Below are 24,331 nucleotides of genomic sequence, written 5' to 3'. Positions count from 1 at the left end.
TCTAAAGCTGCAGTAATCCTTACCCTATCCTTCCCTATAAAGCTGATGCAACAGCTTCTCTTTTTTTTCCTTCCTTGCCAAGGAGAAGGGGGGCACGTGTATTTATGCCTATATTTTTACTGAGCCTCAGAGAACAGCAGTCCTACTAGGCCTATGGTTGAGGACAGTGACATTAATCCATTCCTTCTCTTTTCCCTTTTGTGGATTTCTTTGTCCTAGTATCAAAGCTGCATTTACCTGTTCTAGGGAAAACAGAGGTAACTGTATATTTCCCTACTACAGAGCAACTTACAGTTTCAGATAGTGATGTTTTGCTTTGGGAAAACATTAGAAGAAAGGTTTCTGCCCCAGAGCCCTGCAGACCTAGTCTGAATTGCTGTAATTGTTATTCAGCCTGCCATTTTATGACAGGCTCTACCTGCGGAGCCACCACTTTTTGACTGATAGCTCCCATGGTATGTGAAGGAAAATTACTTAGGTCCCAGAAATGTGATGTCTGTGCTCTCCCATGGTCTATTTCATCATCAACAGGTCCAGTATAAATGGCTTGCTACTTGGCATTTTAACCATTACATGACGCTGGCTCCCCAGTGTTTGTTGATATTGTAAGCTATCTTGTAGCCTGGGCCAAAATAGCTAATAGCTCTGATTTTGAATGCTATTTTTATCGCAGCAACTATTTATATTTGCTACTCTTGGCTGTATTCATGCACTGCTGGGTATTGCACTATAGTAATCATGGATTTCCTGGACTGTCTCATGTAAACAGGAGAATCCAGTTGTAAATGACATCCTGTGTTGTACGGCTGCAGCCTTACTGCCAGGCAGCACCATGTCTGCCACTGACCTGAGACTGACTTCATAACACAGTTTGAGAAAGTCAGAAAGGTTCTTAGACAGAATGCAGCAGAGACACCTGTGGAAATCATCCCAGGGACTCCTGGGCAACTCAGTTGGGTGGGTGGGGGGAATGCCTGTGTGAATCTGAGCTCCATTTAAGGCTTAGAAAACACTGCCAATTAATACCGATTTAATATCATACTTTCTGGCCATGGTCCTGGCAATATGCAGCCATTTGTGTGATCTTGGAATTCTACATCACTCTCCATGAACCCCAGAACCAACAGAGTTAACCCCGATGTACAGCTTCACCTGTTGCAACTGAGACTTTCTCCAGCTGTGGCTTTAAATAGTCTGTTACTTCTTTCTCCACTCCTTTTAGAGAAGGAGAGTTGGGTTACAAGAGCTGAGTGATAAATAGTAAAATGAGTGCTGGGTAGCTGTGCAGCTCTGTTCTTCCACTTGCCAGCCCTACACTCAATTCCTCAGGACTCCTCTGAACTGATAGGAAAAATGCCGCAGGTGAAAGTGCCAGGTAGGTCTAATTCTCATCTTGAAATGAAAGTTAGCCAGTTAGCTTAGGTAGCTATTGCAGCCTTCCAGTAAAATAAAGCAGCTGCCATTTCCCCAAGCTTAAGGTATTTGGTCAGAAGGAAGCTCCCTCCTTTAAAAAAATGTGTTAAAAAAGTGGAAAGAATGAGAACTCAAAGAAAGGACTGGAATGGCCATTAGCTGTGGAAAATGAGTACTCTGAGTTGAAATCTCAAGTGAACGGCTGCTACACTGCAGATATGAAGTTAGTTGAGCAAGATCTCAATCCCAGTTCTGCAGAGCTCAGCACACAAACAGTGATAATAATACAGAAGAGGTGTAAAAGAACATAGGCATATGCTCCAACATATTGATTGTAAAAGGTTTGTTCCAGTATCATTTGGAACAAAATAATTGGCCCTTGATTCAGAGGGCCTGCATGTTATTCAGACATACTCAAAAATAATTCCATCTGAGGCTTAAATATAACTCCTTTTGTCTACAAGCACATGCCCTCAGTATCCCTTCCAGAACTATCTCATGCTATTGTGAGCCAAAATGGTAAAATAGTCTAAAAAAGCCTGGAGCAGAATAAATCAGATATTTTGCAATAAAATAATTAACATGTTCTATTAAATATACACATCCTCTCTGAAACTGATTCCAGTATAAAAATCAGAGAAACAGTCTTTTTCCTCCTGCATGCAACAAAATTTCCTGAAGAAGGCCAGACTGTTAAATAATTCTATACTAAAACCTGTCTTTTTTTTTTGCATAATATTTCAGTAAAGGTGCTTAGTAATAATCTAAGGAAATAGGTCAATCATTTCCCCCCCCCCCCCAATACTGGTGTGCAACAAACCTGTTCCTTTTACATAATAATAATGAAAAATAGCTGCAACTAATGGCCAAGGACTTATACAATAATCATGCCCCATAAAATTTTGCCACCTGCCAATCAGAGCTGCTGACTTATTCTGAGAACAATGCTAATAATAAAATATAGCACAAGTGAGCTGTTATGATACTTAAAATAGTTTGGTTGTGGTATAGTGGTGGGGTGCCAGGTCTGATCTGGGAAACAAAGGCAGATTTTGGCATAGCGCCTGGCCAAGAATGGGATCTGGGAAGGGAATGGAGGGATCTTAGCAGAGTGAAATACTATACAGACCACTTTCCAAAGCTGCCATTTTTTCATGTAATCTGGAAATCAGATGTAATTTTGGGAGGTATTGACAGGCTCCACAATATTAATTATTACTTAGGGGCTGGTGTAACTTCGGTCAGTAATATGCTAATTGCATTCAAAAGGCTTGCTGTAATCTCCTACTGCACGTGTATCCCAGTGGGTATAACCTCAAATTAACAACGGTTTAACATAATATTTCTTTCATCAGTATGAACTAAAGTGTACAAATGAAGTTTCCAAAAAGAAGTTTTAGAACTTGGACACAATTTTCATCAGAAACAAAATGCACTTGTACAAGCCCCTCACAATATTTACAAAACAATGCTGAAAGCTCATTGGCCTTCACCTCATCTTAGCTTCAGACAAATGAAACAGTTTCAACGAATAGCTTCTTGGGCAGCCCAGTCCAGAGGAGAGCGCTGAATCCCCCTCTGGAGGTGGTGCACCCCTGGACTGGGGTGAGTGCCCATTCCACCAGCACAAGGGGAAAGGGGCAACTTACCCAGAGGGGCAACTTACCCAGGCAGCTAGATTAGTAATGAATAGTGGCAAACAGGAGGATGGATGATGGTTAGTGCTGGTGGTAGCACAGTACCAAGGAGAGAGGGCCAGTCATCACCACCACTCAGAGAGAGGCAACAAGCAGTGGCAGCTGGAGTTTATCCTCCTCCTTGGAGGCAGCAGCTGGTATTTTCAGGAAGCTGACCTCAGCAGCTGCCTGAGCATGCTGACCTGTGATACTGCTGTCTCTCATCCACAAGTGTATGCCCAAACCTTGGTGTGCAAGGGTTCTCTCCACTCATTTCAGTAAAGGGGGCAGAAGTATTAGTTGTGTGTGAAAGTAACAGTACTACAGTCCCTATACATTGGTGTAAGAATTATTGGGGTCACTCCCTCTGGCCCTATATTGCTCACCCTTGTGTGTTCATTCAAAGTTACTATTTGCATATTATCCACATAAAGTTACTATTTGCGTATTATCCACATACAGAGACTCCCACAAAATGGAAGATCTTGAATTGTGCATATAGAAGCACATACATACTCCAGCTCCTCTATTGATAATATCACTAAATGCATGGAGATGGGAGGTGCGGTTTGAACCCAAGTGAACTTACTGAAACCGTTTGGGATGATGTAAATCCCAGGTACTGCTTTACAGACCATGGAATGTGGAGATAGGATTTGAAGGGCAGCAATCCGAGAAACAAAGAACAGCAGTGAGGAAGCCTGAGCAAACTTCTTCAACTTTTTTCTTAATTGTTAGCATTTCTTGGAAAGATGTCCAAAGCTGTGGTATACAGTGTGTGTAAACAAGAATTCCGGAAACACTTGAAAAATATAACTGTTCTTTTCTCTGTATATATATGAACAACATGCAAAACATTTATCCTGTGAGTAAACTTGGAGATCTGATCACTTTTTTTATTTTAATCTAAAGCAGCGGGGGAGAAACGTAAGTATTATTAGGCCTTTGTTGTGCCTTCTGCTTCCCTGTCAAGCAGATGATCATTGGCAATGTCTGACAGACAAATGATCATGACAGCCCAGAACTGTGCATTTCTCAGCATCAATTGCCAAGAACAAGAGACACATCCAGAAATGTGCCTGCATGGAGTATGGCAGACGGATGCTGTCAAGGGTCAGAGAGAGAGCACTATCCTTGTGACTTTTTTAAAAATACAGAGAGAAGCTTTACACATCCTACATCATACCTTTCAGAAAATTTCTTGTGAAATTCCAACGAGGAATGGGATGATACTCTAGATGAACCCTATGCAAACTTTACCATTGCCATCATAGACCCAGCAACAGCTATAGTGTCTTATGTTTGTCAGTCATAAATCCACAAATTGTTCCAATTTCTATATGTAGAATTGATCCAAGTTCCAGTTTCTATATGTAGAATTGATGTATCCATATGAAACTACATAATCCTAAAATTATTATTGGAGAATGAGCAGTAAAACTCCAGTCTTCATGACACTTGCTGTTGATTGTTCTGGGAGTAGTATAATTATTGTCATCAAGAAAAAGTCCCTTACAGAGACTTTTTAGCTTAAATCCGGAAGTTTTCCACCTGCTCAGATGGAGCAAGGGACTAGGGCATTGCCTTTGTTCCTTTAAAACCACAGTTTTTCACTTTCCCTTATAACTCTTTAGCCAGTAGCTGTCCTTTCCAGCTGCCACTCTGTCTTGTCCAGTTTGATCATCAGGGATTTAAGCAAACAGATATAGTACACAGTCCTATGCTGACTTGTTTTGAACTGACATGGTTGTATACTGGTGGTTGTGTGCTTACTGTTCATAGACACCAACAAGCTTTTCAGAACCAGACTAATTACTTCTATGTCCTTTATTAAGTTGCAGTACATCAATACAATCAATATAATCCGATTTCCCCTGTCCCTTGTTTTACTCAAAAACTAGCTGGAAAAACCTGTTCCTATAAAGTGGATCCCACCAGCACCTACATGCTTGGAAAATAGGAAGGTGGTGAATGCTGGCTGAAGTTTCCTGATGGTGCTCTCACCCAGACCTGAGGTTGTAACACCTGATTCTAGACCTGTCCACTTCTCAAGCGCTTGGTAGATCCCTATACTTAGATTTGAAGACTGGGCATTGGCAAAGGTTGCCCTGCTGAGAAATGACTGTCTTTCTGGGCCACCTGGCTGAGCATGGATTACTTTGCTAAGCAGCCTCTGTCCCTGAAGAATTTGCTGCCAAGATGGAACTGAGTGGAATCAGTGCCTGCTTGGAAAACTTAAAAATATTTTCTATAAACAGGTACTAGGAGCTCACAGCAGAATGACTAGATTCCTCCCCCTTATTTTCCATCTCCTATGGGCCTACTATCAGTGGTGGTGGCTTTCGTCCTGGTTTACTCTTCATGTGCATTGTCTGTGTGGAAAGTGGCATTGCATGCATCTGTCACTAGCATGGCCTTAAGCATCTCTATTCCATTGCCATGACACCTCTGCCCATCCTGTTTATTCCACTTGCATATTATCTGATGAAGCATATTGTGTTTCTACGTCTTTCATATCCATCATCAAAGCAGCTATCTCCAGACAGCAGACTGGTTGTCTAGTCCCAGCATCTCTCTCTCTCTTTCATTGACAGCCTTTTCAATTACACTGCAGCTGCAATTCCAAGCCTACTTACTTCAGAATAACTCCCATTGAACTGTGTGATTTACTTTGGAGTAAGCATGTATATTATTGTGAATATAAGAATCTTGTGCAAGAAGTTGTTTTGGTGCCACTTCATGTTAACAAATATCATAAACTGTAGGGATTCATACCAATCCATAGTAATCTTTAGTCTTGCATAGATGTGTGTGCGTGAGATCTTTTCATCTTTGCAAATGTATGAGCACAATCCATCATTGCAAGCTGCAACAAGAAACCACTATGTGACAGCTTCGTCCATTCAGACAATGAGAAGTCTGCTGTTTGGGAGTCTGCCGCTATGGTTGCCTAAAGCTTAGTACACTCTGGCCCAAACCATTTGTGATTCCTGAACTTTTCTATGAAATTTTCACTCCAGAAATAAGGTGGTTTTCTGTAATTAATAAAGAAGAAGAGGGAGGGAGGGGTGGCATGCAAGGGAGGGGGAGGGGAGGGAGGGGGCCCGGGATCTGGACATGACCTACCCACTCTAGAGGAGGGAGAGGGGAGGGGGGAGAGGGAAGACTCTGACCTTCAGAGATAGGGTTTACAATGTCGTCTGAGGAAATCCCATACAGGTAAGATACTCCTTTCTGAATCACATGGCTTCTCATGAGCTTAAATCCTACATGTTATGAGTCCTTCCTGTTATGAAGCTGGCTGTTTAGGGCCAGTTCATAGTTCTAGCAGATAGGGCCAGGTCAAGGTATTTGGATACCTCAAGCAAGGTACACCCACCCCCTCATGGGTGTGTCATTACTGGCTAGGTCCAATACAGGCCCCTTCAGGAGCACTAGTACAAGCCCAGGAGATGAGGTCTGTCACCTCCCATAATTCTAATGATCCCATCAGTGTCCTCCTCATTGTAATTCCCCAAGCAGACATTTCAGTGGCTTGGCCAGAGAACTGAATTCTTGGTAACTTATGCTACAATGATATCACATATGCTTGTTCAGTGTGAAAATCTAAACTCATCTGCTTCTATTTTGCTTTTTCTCTTACTCTTGTTGCCGTGTCATCATAGTCAGGGTCACAAATATATCCAGGATGCAGTCCAACTAGAACTGTCGAGCAGAGACTAAGTGGAGCTTGCAGGTCTTCTCCATTCCATCTTGAATCTCTGCATCCGCTGTTTGTCCTAGGTCACTGGAATCGCCAGCTATACATGGATCTTGAGTAGAAGTGCTGATAAAAAAAGCCTTTCCTAAAACCTTGGGGAAATACTGTCAATCAGGGTAGCTTCTACTGAGGGAAATTGATTGAGGGCACAACTTGGTACAAGGCTGCCCTGTACCCCTGCCCTGGGCTCAATCCTACAACTGTCAAATCACACCCAGAGCTGTGGTGCAGGTTGGTCTTCAGTTCCATGGAAATTATCATGCATTTGGAAATTATTTAGATTCCATGGTATCAAAGAACATGAAGACTCTAGCGCTTTTCCAGCATTAAGTTTCTGCCCCTGGGATCACATGTACGAAGAGAAGGTGCTCCATGTCAGTGGTTCTCAACCTCTCATATCTGGTGTCAGCAATCAGCCTATCAAAGAAACTTGGTTCCATCATAATAGAAAAAAACTTTTTGAGAAGTTCCCTTATAATTTACATTTTAAAGGCAAAAAATTGCAGAAACACAATGGATAACCCCTGGCAGGTAGAGGTGGCACATCAAAGGCATTTGCTGGAAAGGAAGGGAAATGGGAGTTAAGAGAAACACTGCCAAGGTTTACTACTAGCATGCCAAAAGGTGATGAGGGATACCAAGTAAGGTGCACCTCACACTTACAGGTGGATATGGATATTGAGGAAGAGAGAATGTGTCCTACTAGTGTTACATGTGTATGACTGGTTAAGAACCACTGTTCTATCCAATCCTCTACTGAGGGTGAAAATACATGCATTGTGGCACCAGAAACTGAATGCCTGAAAAGAGCTCCTATGAACTCTCAAAGAAGAGGTCAGTGTGAAACAATTCCTTTCTCTTTCCATGATGGCACCAGACTAGTCTATTATTATCATTTATTAAATTTATATCCCTCCCATTTCCGGCCCAGGCCAAGCTTAGGGCAGCATACAAACATATTTAAAACATTCCATGAATAAAATAACATAAAACCTTAAACAACTAAATGATAAAACCCATATGGCAAACCACTCATAACCTATCATACCCCAAACCAGTCCTCACTCAAGGAACTGTCTGAGGGTGACTGAGTTCCTTACTGTGTGATAAGAGGGACAGCACAGAATGACATTAGCATGTTGGTGGACAAGTGTCGGGAGGCCACAGAATTGGAATGGGTGACCTCCACCAAAAGCCCAGTGGAACATCTCTGTCTTACAAGCTCTGTGAAACTGTTTAATGTCCTGCAGGGTCCTAGTGTCAGCTGACAGAGTTCCACCAGGCTGGAGAAAGCCCTGGCTCTGGTCAAGGCTAACTGAACATCTTTGTGGCCAGGGATCTAATGACCTATTGCCTTCTCCCAACAGAAACTGATGATGCCATGCGCTCCTTTGCTGAGAAAGTATTTGCTTCAGAAGTGAAAGATGAAGGTGGTCGACATGAAATCTCCCCCTTTGATGTGGAAGAGGTCTGCCCCATCTCCCACCATGAAATGCAGGAGCATCTGATCCATCAGGAGACCACAACTGACACTGACAAACGGTAAAAATGGAGCATTTCCGTGAGGGACATGGAAAATTGGAGCTGAATGGCCAGAACCAGTAAAAAGCACAGTTAAAGCCAGGAGAAGCCACAGTTGTATAACCAAAGCTTTATGAGTAAAAGATACCGCAAGGTCCAAACTAGAGGTAGTTGAAGGAATTTTGATGTGTAAGACAGAACATCCAAATCACATTCTTCTTCTCTCTCCATGGAATTAAATATAGAATAATAATCAAATAAATAACAATATGATGCTTTACACCCAAATTTGTTGCTTGAGGGAAGGCCCTCACCAAACCCCTATCAAGCTCTTTTGATTGAATGGTAACAAAATAGATGATGCAATGTCAGAAGGAGAGTAAGCTGATCATGTTGCTTGGTCATGCTTCAGATGTACTCACACACAAGGTGGTCATGAATGTGGAAGTGACAAACCACCAAGTAAGCCACAGTAACATACACTACAGCAATATGGAGAGATGTACGGTCAATTAATCACGTGATACTCACGCAAAGTATCCAGGTTTCAGGAAGAACTCCCCACTGCCTGATTGCTAAACATGGATTCATCCTGGCTCTGGCGCTCCCTCTACCCTTTATCACATATTTTTTAAGAACCTGCATGAAAGTGCATCTTTTTAAAAAACACATGCCGAATCCAGATCAGTGGGGAGGATCGGGGTTTGAATCTAGATTTGTTTTTCCCGCAAAGTGCGCACAGCCCTTTTTTTTTTGCTTTGCGCCGGCGGAGGCTATGTTGAAACGTGGCTGCATGGAATGTGATTTCTATGCCAACTGTAATCTAAAATTACACTTTTGTGCCAGCGCAGCTGCGTGTGTAAAGAGTACCAAAGCCACCCATAAACATATCTTAGTGCGAAAAACAGCTACCGTCCTATCCACACATTTGTGTGGCGACGTAGCTCTGAAAAAAAAAAGTTAAAAAAAATCCTGCCCCAATACAGCACAACAGCCAATCAGGACAAGGAAGAAAGAGCTGCTGAGCAGATTGCGTATTTGATCGTGCAATCGTGGGGAGTGCTGCACTGTTTGAAAGAGTGATAGACATAGATGTCCTCATCACACACATGCTGCTGTAGGGAGAATGAAAACATGATAAAAAGGTGCCGTTTCTTTTGAAACCTGGTTGTTTTTGGATTTAATTTCTCAGTGGGGAAATGGCCTAAGTCAGGGGAATTTCCAGCACAAAGTTTCCAGCCTATGCTTGCATTGGTTAATCCTACTAGAAAAACACCAAAGAATCCTATATTTGAATATCCAGCCTAAAATTTAAGCCAGCACTCTTGTAACATTACTGTCCCCAGGTTGGGCCTAGAGATCTCCGGGAATTATAACTGACCTCCAGAATACAGGGATCAGTTCCTCTGGAGAAAATGGATGCTTTGGAGGACTGACTCTATGGTAATATACCCATCTAAAGTCTCTCCCCTCCCCAAACCGTATCCTTTCAAGGCTCTACACCTAAATCTCCAAGAATTTCACAACCCACAGGTGGCAACCATAGCACAGATTTTCAAAATCTGAAGCAAAGCATGTCCAAGGACAATCACTTTTGCCTTGCTTTCTTAGTAAATGAATAGCACGCAACTTATTCTAAGCCTGTTGTCTTTCTTAGAGTGACACGACTGTAATGGAACATTCTAGTGGGATCATAGAAATGACTGGTTGGGGGCTCTGTGCTATGAGCCAATTTGAAATCATTATCCTATGCAGTGTGAATGGAACTGTGCAGTGTAAATGGCAACTTTCCCATATCCCTTCTCCCACAGTTTTCTTTATCTCTAAAAATTGTGCCATGGGGAGAGATAATTGGTCGGGGGGTAGCAGTGATCAAAGAGAATCAACAAAAAAATCACCCTCCACTTCTTATCCAACCAAAGTACCTACTGGAACAAAAAGGGAGCTTATTATCCAAGCCATGGTCATGTTGCTTTGCCTAACCATCAACATACACTCTAATTCCCAATATTAATGCTTCAGGCCAGAGTTTCTGAGCAATAGGACTTTGTTTCTGTGGCTGAGAATTACTGCTGCTTTACCATTTGCATGCTGCGCCTTTTTGGATATAGAATGCATGTTTAGTGAAGAGAACAGAAGAAGGTACAAGCGAAGTCAGACATCTGTCTGACCATGTGATTTTTATCACACTGCCCCCGTCCCAAATCTTGAAATCACAGGCTTTGGTATAATAGCCAGGAAAGGTATAACAGCCATGGGAAGTATATGACCACCAACATTATGAGGATCCTATTATTATTTCTAAATTGTGTACCCAAACAGTGCTGCCCGAGACCTGAAGTTGCCTTTCTTGCCTTTTTGTTTGACATTCGTCATAGGAAGAAGAGACTTCTGAGGCTGAAGACCATTGCCTTGGTTCTTCCGATTGCTGGAAAGTCTTCAACTAAACTGTCCACTATTGATGAGGTCATCTCTACCTCAGCTCAATATCAAGCTGTGCCTAAATTTCAGCGTGTGCAGATCACAGGAGACTATGCAGCAGGGGTCAGTAGCTGGAAGAGCCAAGCCATCTCTTGCCAGGGCAGAATCAATTTTCTCATCACTTCTTCCTCCTCACTAGATTGTGGGTGTCTGGTGGCATAACAAAGACTAACAAAATTTATCATGGTATAAGAATTTGTCAGTTGATAGCTTACTTGACTGTAACAGACTAGTTGGATGAAGGGAGCAAGCAACACTGTCAGCAAATGTGATTCACCAAAGCTTATGCTAAAATAAATGTTGTTAGTCTTTAAGGTTTCCACAAGACTCTTTGTCAATAAATCCCTATGATACTGATGCAGCGATCTACACATTGTCTGAAATCACTGAACACTTCTAGCCCAGAGGAATACAGCCAAGCAATGGCAGAGTTTCAAAATGCCGCAAAGGTTCTTCTCTTTTCACTCTTAACTGGATTGGTCACCATGGCTAACTGTGTCTGTAGTTTGAGTGACCTAACCTGAACCTGGGAGAAATAAATCAAACCCTGATATGGATTTGCTGGGTCAAGGGATATTGATGAAATAGAAGTGAGGCCATCCTAGGGCTTAAAATAGCTCTAGCACTTGGGACTGAAGACAGCCCCTGATCACTTTTCATTGCTGGCCAGTTCTTGAGAGAGATGGCTGTTGAAACATACTGCTGCATTCAGTCCTTTACGGAGCAATATTGTTTCCTTGAGGCTCCATCTTCATCACTATGGTTATTCCCCCCATGGCCCCACCCCATGTATGAAACTGCAAGCAGAGGTCATGGTAGAATAATCATGTTTAGCACACATAATTTTTGCATGCTCAGTTGTTTTGTCTTTACTATGGATCTATGAATTTAGCAAATATATCTTTCAGGTGACAGTGGAGGACTTTGAGGAGGTCTGCAGAGGTTTATATCGTGCTCTGTGTATCAGAGAGAAGTACATGCAGAAATCGTTCCAGCGTTTCCCCAGGACTCCAGCCCAGTTCATGCGCAACATTGAGAATGAAGTATGGAAGCCCAATGTTGACCTACAGCCAGGTAATTCTAGGATTATGAATGCCCATGGTGGCTGAACACTGGCTTGGGCAACCTATCCTGCTTGTGGGTATACCCTTGGGGGGTGGGGAACCTTCAAGAGTCTGGGAAGGTGGATTCATCATCTGGACATTCAGTGGCTTCTTCATATAAGCAATAGCCCTGCACACTGAGAAACTGTGTTGGCTGGAAGGCTCCAAGGGCAGGAACAATAAGACGTGTCTGTCCCCTGTTTCTCCTCACTGAACCGGCTTTGACGCTTGATTGGCTAAAAGGTACACTTCGATGCAGGTTCTGAAAAAATGCCGGGGGGGGGGGGGGGATGCACGCCAAACCTTGATGAAGCCGTGTTTGGCACTTGAGCTGTGGGGAGTTCTGATTAAAAGTGTGATTTATCATGTGAGTATCACGCAATTAATTGCCCGTGGGGAATCGCCCATGTAGGCCTTCTCTTTTCCCACTGGGGTGGACAGACCATTTCAGTTATAGTGTAAGATGCCAGTGGGCCACCCCCTGGAGGTCCACTAGCAGCATGGAACTTGGGGAGCCATGTCCAAGGAGCTCTGGCAGCACTGCATGTGCTACATGACTCAGACCTGGCCAATAATGTCACTAAGCTCAGACCTAGCCGAAAAGAGATATGAGGCAGGACGAGGCCATCAATGAGACTCCAGGGCCATTTTAACCTCCCAGATAGCCCTGTTTACTGCCTATCACTATTGTGTTTCTCCTCTTGATTCAGTGTTCACTCCAGCTATGAAGGATGGTGAGGATCCTTTCCAGACTGACAATCTCCCTGAGAATCTGGGCTACCATGTACAAATGAAGGAGGGTGTTGTGCATGTCTATGCTGACAAAGCAGCAGCTGCCAAGGGTGAGCCCAAGGACCTGCCTTACCCTGACCTGGATATCTTCATTGATGACATGAACTTCCTGCTGGCCCTTATAGCTCAGGGCCCTGTGTAAGTGTCATAGAGAGTATGACCTTTCCTCACAAAAACAGGGCAAGCCCAAGACAGGCAGGAAATAAAAAGCATCCTGCCCTTGATGGACAAAAGCACATAAATGACATAGCTTTCAATTTGCAACCCAGTACTGACTATGCTTCTGCTCAAGGTGGCTTCTGTATTCCAATGGTGGTATTTCAACAGAAAAGAACTAAGAACTGAGCAGTCCTAGAGCAACATACCTATTTCTGCTGCAATAGATTCTTCTAGTCATCCTGAAGTGTGGTCTTCAGTAACAGGGGCATCTCTAGCTTGCAAAGGAAACAAGAGTGCTGGTGGTTTTGGCAGACACTGTTTGCACTGGTGAGCCCCAGTGAACTTGCACTGTTTGGTTTATTTTGTGGAAGACTTGTGTGTTTGGCTATGATATTTGCTTTGCTTCTTATAGTAAGACCTACACACACCGTCGCCTCAAGTTCCTGTCCTCCAAATTCAAAGTGCATGAGATGTTGAATGAGATGGAGGAGCTGAAGGAGCTGAAGAACAACCCTCATCGGGACTTCTACAATTGTCGGAAGGTGGAGTATCTGTGCAAGGATTTGCCTTCTTAGGCTAGAGCACATACTCATGCCCATGATGCAGAATAGTTGAAGAACTGCTTTAACTACAACCTGTAACTAGCACAGATAGGCAAGCATAATGATGGAAAGATCACCATTATAATGGGGGAGAGAAGAATCGACGAATTAGGACAAGAGCTTTCTTTGAATAATAGGCTCTTTGGATTATGCTTGCCTATCTTTGGAGCCTTGTCCATCAAAAAAACCCCTCACATATGTCCTCTTCTTTATAGGATCTCATGATTTTTAGGAAATTTACTTTAAGAAGACACAGAACTGATATTATAATAAATAATATAAATGTGTATGGTATTTCACATAGTAAAAGAAGACAGGTCCTTACCCTAGGGTACTTACAACTTCAATGAAAAGAGTAAAACAGAGAGAGGAGGTAGATGGAGGCAGGGATTGAGTTAAAAGAATCAAGTGATGTGAAAGACTTCTGAAGACCCTAGAGAGTTGCTGCCAGTCTGAGTAGACTCTTTTAAACTGGAGATGCTGGGGCTTAAACCTGGAACTTTGCTTATGCAGGAGAGTTAATTTCTACCAAACCAACACCAAAAGCTGTCAGACCAACCTTTGAATGTTTATGTGCTCTTGTCACTGATCCAGAGGTATATCAATGTCTACCATTCCATCACGACTTAGCCCTGAGACCTACTTTATCTTACTTTTGTTGCATTTCCCTCAGTGCCTGCTGTACAATTTGCCTTCTCCCGTCCTCCAAAAATGGCAAATACTTGTCATTTTTCAAAAGAAAAAGCAGAATATGTCAAATACATCTAAGCAAAATTTCCATTTACATGATTAACAGCATAATCATATACAGCACTTCTGCAGCTTGTTCATTGATTTCAGTAGGTTCAGACTGTGGTGAATGCATACAACTGCACAGTTGCTCTCATCATGTAGTTTTCTAATGGGATTATTGTAACCTCCCTGATCAATGTCTCTTGCAATTGCTGTAATAGTTCTGGGACAGTTCAGGGTGAACATGGAAGTATTTGTCTGGAACCTGGGTTGACCTTTGTCTTTTCTGACAGGTGGACACACATATCCATGCTGCAGCTTGCATGAACCAGAAGCACTTGCTGCGATTCATTAAGAAATCATACCGGACTGATGCTGACAGGGTGGTGTTCAAGTCCAAAGACAAGACACTGACACTCAAGCAACTCTTTGAGCAGCTGAAACTTCACCCCTATGACCTGACTGTAGACTCACTTGATGTGCATGCAGTGAGTTCCACTTTCCCTTACCCATGTTTTTTTGCTCCTAGGTGTAGCTAGTCTTTCTGTCAATCTCTGGTTCAGCAAGTGTTCTTTGCACTTTTCCTGCACCCATTCACTTGGTGTCTACCATGCTTAGGTGAAAACTTTTTAAAAGTATATTGGATTGTTTCTCTTCTACACTCTGATGGTGCTTATCACTGATATTGATTTGTGTTCTATGGGCCTGTTTCAGTTGTTATGCTCTGTTATATTATGAACAGGGGACCCACAAAAATCCACAAGAGGGAGTGGATTTCACCTCCCAAAATCTCACCTCCCAAAATCTGTCCCATCTATGAAATCTCAGGTCCTTTAGACAAATTTCTCTCCCCTTCTCTTTAACTTCATATTCCTTCTGGGGAATTTCCAGTCCTCATTAGGTTGTTTTTAAAAGGGTATGAAGGGACACCCAGGAACAGAATTGTGGGGGGAATATTTGAGCTACCACAGGAGGGAGAAATCAGAAATCTGTCCTCTGTGAGAGGAAGTACCCATGGAAATACTGTACTGGATCCAACCCTATATTGTCCCGCATATCTGGGGGATTCCCTGTGTATGTAGACACCTTATTTACTCCTTATTTGTGAGTGGCCCAATTCTGCATCTTTTGTCATCCATACAGGGTCCAACTATTTAATGTCTTCTGTCTTGAGAAGATTTTAGAATATAAATATTTCAAATAATAAACTAATGTGTTGTATTATGCTACAGGGTCGTCAGACCTTCCAACGTTTTGACAAATTCAATGCCAAGTATAATCCAGTGGGTGCAAGTGAACTGCGTGATCTTTACATCAAGACTGAAAATACCATCAATGGTGAATACTTTGCCACAATCATCAAGGTTAGACAATATGGTATGCAAGCATTTGTGTCTGCATGGCTAGAATTTGAGGATGAGACCAGTTCCTGGAAGTACATCGGGTGAAGGTTATCCCTTTTCCCTCTGATTCCCAGGAGGTTGGCTCTGACCTGGAGGATGCCAAGTACCAGTATGCAGAGCCACGACTCTCTATCTATGGACGTACACCAGAAGAGTGGCCCAAATTAGCCAGCTGGTTCAATCAACACCGTGTTTATTGTCCCAATATGAAATGGATGATCCAGGTGCCCAGAATCTAGTACGTATTGCATAGAAAGAATGGGGACACTTAAAAGTCACACATCAGAAGTGCCACCTTAGCTGAATATTGATAGAGTCTAGGATGTTGTGGGTTTTCCAGGTTGTATGGTTGTGTTCCAGTAGTATTTTCTCCTGACGTTTCACCTGCATCTTTGCCAGCCACAGATGCAGGCAAAACATCAGGAGAAAATACTACTGAAACACGGCCATACAACCTGGAAAACCCACAACATTCTAGTGATTCTGGCTGTGAAAGTCTTTGACAATACATTGATAGAGTCTGTATATCACATGTATTAAACAGCCAACTGCTGGATTATCTCTAATGTGAATTCTCTATTATGTGATCATGAAACAGGGCTATGCAAAAAGATAGATAGAGCTATTTGAATTCTCAGTGTCTCACTTTGGTGCAATGGATATCAATCTGGAATGCAACTGCCTCCAGCCTAGAAATGGGTTAATTACAGTCCAGGGTAGAAAGCAAAGTTTGACTCCACTCTTCTGAGTCTCCAGTTGCTTACTTTTTCTTTTTGTATTTGACTGAGCTGGAATGTTTCTGTCTTTCTCTCAGTGATGTGTTCAGGTCTAAGAACTTCTTGCCACACTTTGGGAAGATGTTGGAGAACATCTTTGTGCCAGTGTTTGAGGCAACAATTAACCCACAGAACAACAAGGAGCTGAGTGTGTTTCTGCGCCATGTGAGTTCTGCTGCTGTGTGGGGAGAGATGTAGCTCAGATCCAACCTTTGTGTCAGAAATAGGTCAAATATTTAGGAAATACATGGGAGGAAACACAACTGTTATGTCCAGAACTTCTAATTGAGGCTTGGGCACCACATCTTTAATCAAAGGAAATCAATGATCCATCTCATCCAATATCCTGTCCCCAACAATCCCCTGTTGCAGATGGTACACAAGAACAATAAGGAAAACCTAGGCCATTTATGCATGTATGGTCTACCCCACAGTGAGTGTACATTCCCTTTGGGACAGATTCTTGATTGCACACAGGTTTCCCCTTCATCCCAAACTCACAGGGAGGCAGATCAGAGAAGCCTCGTGGCTTCTAAAACCTCCAAAAGTGTGACTTTTTCTGACATGCTTTGGCTTTGTTAGTCCATTCCACATTCCCCTGCCTTCCTGCCCTTTCCCTGCCCACCCAACAGCAGTTCCTACCACGCTTCAGGCCAGCAGACCAACCCAAAGGGTTTATTTATTTTGTTTAACAAAAATAAAACAAATAAAGCAGCAGGCAACACAGAGGAAGTGGTGGGAAGCAGTTGCCTCAGCTGGGGACAAACAGGGGAGAATCCCATGTTTAAACAGACAACCCCGGGAAAACCCCACTGTTGAGTAAAAGAGCCACAGCATAAACACTGGATGCATAGTAGGTCCTAATCTCATATTGAATTCTAATCCTCTTTCCCTACAAGAAAACTCCGTGGCAAAAGTGGATATCCAAGCCCAATCGCAGTACAGAGTCACATTAATTCTAGGGAAAAGGAAGTGCAGGTATTCTTAACTGTATTTGAAGAGAGGAATTTGTTTTAGACTGTTCGTTAGAACCAGTTATATGATTTGCAGATTACTGGTTTTGACAGTGTAGATGATGAATCCAAGCACAGTGGACATATGTTCTGCACCAAGAGCCCTAAACCAGAGGAATGGAACTACGAGAAGAATCCATCCTATTCATATTACCTATACTACATGTATGCCAACATTATGGTGCTCAACCATCTCCGACGGTGAGTCCCAAGTTTTGGCAAGGGGGTTGCTTTTGGGAGAAAAACTGTGATGCTCAAATATCTCATACTAACTCTTTGTTGGTGGGAAGAGTTTTCCTAGATGCTAGATGCTATCTACTAACCCCAGCAGTATAATATGTTACTTCCCAAACTCATTGGCATCAGTCCGTTCCCTTTATTAGTCCCACCCTAGTAAGCACTATTCCAGGCCCTGCTAGATTTATACTAAGGACAAAATTGGTCTATGGATTCAGATGATAATTTATTTAGATACTGTTATACTTACTTTTCTCCCCAAGGAGAACCCAAAGTAGTGTTCGGCACCATTCTTCCCTCCTCTGTTTTATCCTCACAACAATTCTGTGAGGTAAATTAGGCTGAGAGTGTTGCTGAAGGTCACCCAGCAAGCCACTGTAGTACAATGGATATTCAGACATGGCCCTTCCAGAACCCTCGTCCAGCACTTGAACCTCTACACCACGCTGGCTTAGGTCAGAACTGCTGAAAGTATCTCCCTCAGATATTTATATATTTTAGTCCCCAAGTCAAGTGTGGTGATTATACGCCCCAATAAAATAATATGTGTCTGTTTTTTTTGAGATGTGAATTAGCCTAACTAAATATTACATGTAGATGGATGCCTGGAATTGGATGGCTAGCCTGTTCTCATCAGACCTCAGAAGCTAAGCAGGGTCGACCTCGGTCAGTATTTGGATGGGATATCACTAAGGAAGTCCAGAATGACTACACAGAAACAAGCAATGGCAAACTACCTCTGTTGGTCTCTTGCATTGAAAACCTTATAGGGTTGCCATAAGTCAGCAGCAACTTGACTGTACTTTCCACCACAAGATGGATGCAATTACACTCTGAAGGCTGCTTTCTAAAAGGAAAAAAAAAGCATTTGAAGAATGCAGTTTAGAGTGATGAACTTGTGGGTGGACAGTGTACTTCTGTGTTCTGATGCTTTTCTGCCTCCCCCAGTTATCTCCACCCGTGGCAGGAACACGGTGAGGAGGGGCAATTTGGGATGAAGAAGCATTCAGAATTGCTTCTCCCAAAACTGTATTTTATTTTAATTTTGGTAAAAGTGGCTCTTAGGATTTCATTACATGCATCTGCAGGGGACATTTAGTTAGCTTCTCCGTTTCTGCGGTTTCTCCATTTTTGTAGTTCTGATATTTCTTATTGTTTGTCGACACCATAAAACACAGGAGAGGCAGAAGGCAGCACAGTCTCAATAAAGCTTTTGCAAAGTGAACAAGTGAAATAAGGTCTCCCTTTTATTTGTTAATCCCTTGTAAATGTACTCAGAATGTATCCTAGTCTGTTGGCTTCTTCCAGAGAAGCATCTTGCTGGAATTACCTGATGGCTCCTTCCATAGATAATATTAAGTGTATCAAATTATGGGGACCTGCATAAAGGCTGCCTTTTTTTTTCAGGGAGCGTGGCATGAACACTTTCCTATTCCGTCCTCATTGTGGAGAAGCTGGTGCTATCACCCACCTGCTGGCTGCCTTCATGACTGCAGATAATATCTCCCATGGCCTGAACTTGAAGAAGGTGAGTTGAGCATGGAAAAAATACTCACCTCTGATGCCTTGTTGAGACCCTGGCTCATTCCGCACATGCAGAATAATGCACTTTCAAGCTGCTTTCAGTGCTCTTTGAAGCTGTGCGGAATAGCAAAATCCACTTGCAAACAATTGTGAAAGTGGTTTGAAAATGCATTATTTTGCGTGTGCGGAAGGGGCCCCTGTCTCTTTATGCTTATATGGTTTCCCTTCATACTACCCTCCAATATCAGGCCCAGCTCCTCATATGGAAATGCTTAGTGGTTTTTTTCTTCTCACAGTATGAAAAGTCACACTGACTCATCTCTGAAGTACATAACATTGATCTGGCCAGCAACTTCTCTGAACATCTGTTCATGTCCCAAAAGATGGCAGGAAGTCTTAAGACCTGTCTTACTTGAATGCATCATTTTCCAGAAGGAACTCCTCAGTACTAAGATCTTGCCATGCATATTTACCTGGGTGAGGGTGCATTACTAGGAAACCAGGGCTTGGAGCTTGTTGGTGTTTCTGACTAGGAATAAACTGACTAATGAAGAGGGCAAACAACAATGGGGACTATCTTGAACATGAAAACAAAGAGATTCCATCTCCCATTTAGAAAAAAGCAGGGAACTACAGAGTGTAAGATTTTTCTCCAGTTTGTATGTGTTCTTGTGTCTAAATGTTTAAAATGATTGCCTTGTATGGGGGAAAGGGAGTTGATCAGTTTCAAACAGAGCATTGACAAGATCAGCCTTGGAAATACAGAATTAAAGAAAGGGTCTTCTTGAGGTCTGTGAAGAAATGGCTTCTCCTTGCCCTCACTTTGAGGTTGGAAGGGAACATTTTAAACATTTTTCCATTTCTCTGAGCAGACTGCCAGCCCCACCCAGCCACTCTTTAGAGGTGTTTATGCAGGTAGTGTGAGACAATGGGATAGGTTAAGCCCCCACCTGCTCCAAGCAGATATTACAGATTTGGAGGATTTAACATACTAGAACAGGGGTAGGGAACCTGCGGCTCTCCAGATGTTCAGGAACTACAATTCCCATCAGCCTCTGTCAGCATGGCCAATTGGCCATGCTGGTAGGGGCTGATGGGAATTGTAGTTCCTGAACATCTGGAGAGCCGCAGGTTCCCTACCCCTGTACTAGAAGGACATCAGGAAGAGGATACCTGGATCTTGCAAGAAAAGATTCCTTGACCCAAACTGACCAGGTCAAAGTGGGTAGGGACTGGGAATGTATAAAACTCTTGGGAGCAGGGAGGGAGTGGCTCTTCTGGTTGGACCATTGAAGGGGGAAGAGTTCATGCCTGATTCTGAAGGCAGCAGCCATTTTGGGCAATGTGCTTACCCAGGAAACTGGCATGATCTTCCAAGTAATGGCAACACTGAGAGATATGTAATATTCTAAGCTTAAGAGCCTGCCCTGTTTTAACAATCGATATGTATATGGTCAAAGGGACAGAAGAATGGCATTTATCCCTCATTTCTTTTGATTTCCTTGCTCAACCTGGTGCTGTGCTGAAATTATGCTTGTAAACATTTTCTTTTTAATAAATACTTATTAATGTTGGATACTTGTAGCAGTTATGTCTCCCACATATGCCTCTGCTGTCTTGGACATGCTATTTTAAATGGAGAATGCCAGGGGAAAGGCTAGTAGTTGGCAAGCAGCTATTCCTCCAGGGGTGCACCAAGCTGTGAACCATCCCTGTGGTACTCAGAAGAGGGAAGTGGGAGACACAGAGGCTAGATCTCAGAGATGGAAAGGAAGGTGGGGGGCACTCACCCTACCCAGTGGGAAATTCCTACAAAGGTCAGGTGGTGACAGCAGTTACCCTAGAGAAAGAAAGCCCCTTCCAGGAGAAGTTGGGAACCCCAGGGAGCAGGCTGGGTGAAATAGGGCCTGCAAGTCAAACCAGACCTGTCTGCCACAGGGCTTGAAGAAATGAAACTAAAGACTGCAGATTTTGAGAACTGAAGCCTGGTGGTCCTTTTAGTCTAAGTCTAAGATATCTAGCCAAGACCAAGGAGAAAGAGCTTGAAATAGGTACAAATCAGAACACCAAGAAGAGAGCCGAGGATCTTTTTTTTTTTGCTGCTGCAAATAGGATGAAGCTGACATCACTGAGGAACCTGATTAAGCTAAGGAAATTAATTTGTACTTCAAAACGCCATAGGATAGGGAACAGTCAAGTTTACATGGACAGTTTTCCCTTAACTCAAATGTGTTTATGATTTTATGTTAGCTATTTAAAAATATTAGTATATATGTTATTCATGCTTTGTAAAATGTTCAGAAACAAATTGACTTTGTTGCATGTACCTTGGTATCTGAGGCTTAGTTTTTCACCCAGTGGTTAAAGCCATTCCATTCAACCTGGAAAAAAAAGATTGTTGAGTGGAGGCAGCCAAGGCGCATTCCGCATGGGCCAAAAGCAGCGGTGTGAAAATGGTGTAAAATGTATTTAAAACGGTATAAAAGGGTTTGCACCATTTTCACACCACTGTTTTTGGCCCATGTGGAATCCGCCCAAGAGAAGAAAAAAGACTTCTACCTGGTGGTGGTGAGGATTACAAGAACAAAGGAATAGAAAGGGGGCTACAGAAACTGGTTTTGTTTGCACCAAAGACTACAACTCTGAGGCCCTTTCCGCACTGCAATGGTGCGGGGGTGCGTTGGCATAAACAATGCCGATGCACACACACCCCAGGACCGTTTGCATGGACGGTCCCGGGAGTGCAGCAGGCAGCGGCGCAGCCTTCACACAGGCTGCGCCGTCGCCGAACACCTACCTTGTCTCCTGGCTTCCAACTCATCGCAGAAGCCAGGGGACACGCCCCCGCAGCCTGGAGTGACAGCTCTGGAGTCACAGGCCAGGGGGGCGTGTCCCCTGGCCTCTGCAACAAGCCGGAAGCCAGGAGACAAGGTAGGCGTTCAGGAAAGGGGGGGAATGGCGCCTTCCAGCTGCTGCCGTTCGCACGGCAGTGGTTGGAAGCCACTGTTTCCGAAGTACCTCGCTCAGGGAGTGAGGTTCGGAAACAGCAGCTTCGTACCGCTCAGGGGTTGCAAGGCCACCGCCGCTGCGATGCAGCGGCGGCGGCCGTGCAAACCCCTCCCCAGGGACGCTGTTTTTAGCGGCCCTGGGACGCTGTATTCTGCCCATGCAGAAACAGCCTGACTTTGACTGGCAGGATGGAAAAGATTGTGCCAATGTTGCCCTGAGCCCTTGTATTTCTCTTTACAGAGTCCTGTACTTCAATATCTCTATTTCCTAGCACAAATCCCCATAGCCATGTCTCCACTCAGCAACAACAGTCTCTTCCTAGAATATGCCAAGAACCCACTTCTTGATTTCCACCAGAAGGGTCTGGTGGTGTCATTGTCTACAGATGATCCCATGCAGTTCCACTACACCAAGGTAGGAAGCTGAATCCTCAACTACAGTATTTGTTGGCTCCAAGAGCTGGCGTGAAGGACATCATTTTTTAAAGCTTTGGCACTATATTTCACCTATTTCCACCTCACTCTCTCTTGCTCCTTCTTCCCAGGAGCCCCTTATGGAAGAATATGCTATTGCTGCCCAAGTCTTCAAGCTCAGCACTTGTGACATGTGTGAGATTGCACGCAATAGTGTCCTGCAATGTGGCCTGTCTCATGAGGTATAGAATTCACATGGGTTATCTCAGGGACGTACAGACTCTTTTCCTAATGTAGTGGCTAAAGAAGTACTGAAAGCCAAACAAAATGATTTTTGAGCGAGTCCAGTCAGGTTCTCAAGTTATGCAAATAACTGGTGGTTGTGGGCTGTGTGGCCGTGGTCTGGTAGATCTTGTTCCTAACGTTTCACCTGCATCATGTGCAAGAGCAAAGAGTGACAATGAAAACAGGGTTCTGGGGCTTCTGCCTGGGTGAGTGTTGGGGAGTCCTTTCTTTCTTCCATCCATCAAAGGGGGCTGCAGCAGTGACATTCTAGGAGCTTCCCCAGTTGCTCAGAAGATTATGCACAAGTTGTGGAGGTTAAATGTTAAAAAGAAGTGGGCTCCCATTGATTTTTAAAATGGCACTCCCTGCACCTGTTGTGTGGCTGCCGGAATGCAAATGGGTCCAGATACCCTGGAGCCCACTCACCAAAAAACATACTGTGTAATTTGGCTCTGAGCAAGGAAATAGAATGGAAAAATAAGGCATTCCTAGTATTAAAGTGGGAGCTGATGTAAGAGAGAAGTACAGACAGTGGGAGATACGCCTGTGAGGATTTGAGAATGCTGACAGGAGCCCAGAATTTTGCAAGAGGATTAGCTATCATTTTTTTTTACTTCCACAGGAAAAGCTCCATGTCCTGGGGGACAATTACTTGGAAGAGGGGCCACAGGGTAATGACATCCACAAGACCAATGTGGCTCAGATCCGTATGGCTTACCGCTATGAGACATGGTGCTATGAGCTCGACCTGATAGCTGAGGGGCTGAAAACAGTTGAATAGTTTCTCTTCAGTGATGAAGCCTGCCATGCCTGATCCTTGCTGGAAACCCAGAGCAGGCTTGAAGAAGAGAAACCACCAGGAGCTGCCTTCAACACCAGGCAGTTGGAGGGAGGGAGGTAACAGGGCTGTTGCTTCAGATTACACTGATGAGGAATATAAACAGTGTGATGTGCTTTCTGGGCTTTTCCATAGTGCAAATAGAAGTGTGTCCAACAGCCTAGGGAACAGTTTTTGCTACATATCTTACTGCAAGTCTGACAGATATGCCCATGTAAAAATACAACTCAAGAGCTCTACTGCTGTCTTGAAGCCTTGGTGTCACTTGGTTACGGCTTTTAGAAAACTGGAAAATACTAAGGGTCACAGTAATTCAGATTGCCTCTTGACAGCAGTTTTTCTACCTAAGATCCCCGAAGTCTAGTAGTTAGAGTGCCCCCCTCCGGCCGGCTGCTCCTCCCTCTTTGCAACCTTTTAGCTGTTCTCCCCTGCTCTCCCCTGTAAAGTTGTCCACCTGTCATCAATCAGAGTCTGTACCTTCTTCACTGTGGCTCACCCTTTGTGGAATGGGCTCCCTGTGGAGATGGTGGAGCATCTTTGGACATTTTATTTGCCATGGCTTTTAATGGACTGTAAACTGGTTATCTGTAGGGG

The 24,331-nt window shown here is 43.5% G+C and overlaps 1 protein-coding gene across 3 annotated transcripts; it reads left to right on the top strand.

Moving 5' to 3' along the window:
* The first annotated feature begins 1,272 nt into the window (after positions 1-1,272).
* Positions 1,273-24,053, top strand: AMPD1 (adenosine monophosphate deaminase 1). Of its 3 annotated transcripts, none has more exons than XM_048498336.1 (16): positions 1,273-1,375; positions 4,005-4,016; positions 8,217-8,391; positions 10,749-10,914; positions 11,760-11,925; positions 12,665-12,884; positions 13,318-13,447; positions 14,533-14,727; positions 15,472-15,603; positions 15,717-15,880; positions 16,457-16,583; positions 17,469-17,632; positions 19,076-19,196; positions 22,442-22,615; positions 22,746-22,856; positions 23,522-24,053. In XM_048498336.1, exons 1-16 carry the CDS (start codon positions 1,354-1,356, stop codon positions 23,678-23,680), a joined length of 2,238 nt encoding a protein of 745 aa, XP_048354293.1. In that variant the 5' UTR covers positions 1,273-1,353; the 3' UTR covers positions 23,681-24,053. The 3 variants fall into 3 exon arrangements, with proteins under 3 accessions (XP_048354293.1, XP_048354292.1, XP_048354294.1); XM_048498335.1 differs by having other exon boundaries at positions 1,296-1,375; positions 4,002-4,016; XM_048498337.1 differs by lacking the exon at positions 4,005-4,016 and having other exon boundaries at positions 1,299-1,375.
* The last annotated feature ends 278 nt before the right edge of the window (positions 24,054-24,331 follow it).

The sequence above is a fragment of the Sphaerodactylus townsendi genome, linkage group LG05, assembly GCF_021028975.2.
Source record: "Sphaerodactylus townsendi isolate TG3544 linkage group LG05, MPM_Stown_v2.3, whole genome shotgun sequence".
Taxonomy (NCBI): domain Eukaryota; kingdom Metazoa; phylum Chordata; class Lepidosauria; order Squamata; family Sphaerodactylidae; genus Sphaerodactylus; species Sphaerodactylus townsendi.
Note: the sequence above shows the minus strand (reverse complement) of the source record. Positions and strands in the feature narration are given on the sequence as shown.

What these genes read in the sequence shown, in the direction of transcription:
- AMPD1 (XM_048498335.1), top strand. Translation starts at nt 1,354, where the DNA reads ATGCCGCAGGTGAAAGTGCCAG. An exon ending in ACAACTGACACTGACAAACG is followed by an intron (nt 8,392 to 10,748) that starts GTAAAAATGGAG and finishes CATTCGTCATAG; the next exon opens with GAAGAAGAGACTTCTGAGGC. An exon ending in TGAGTGTGTTTCTGCGCCAT is followed by an intron (nt 16,584 to 17,468) that starts GTGAGTTCTGCT and finishes TATGATTTGCAG; the next exon opens with ATTACTGGTTTTGACAGTGT.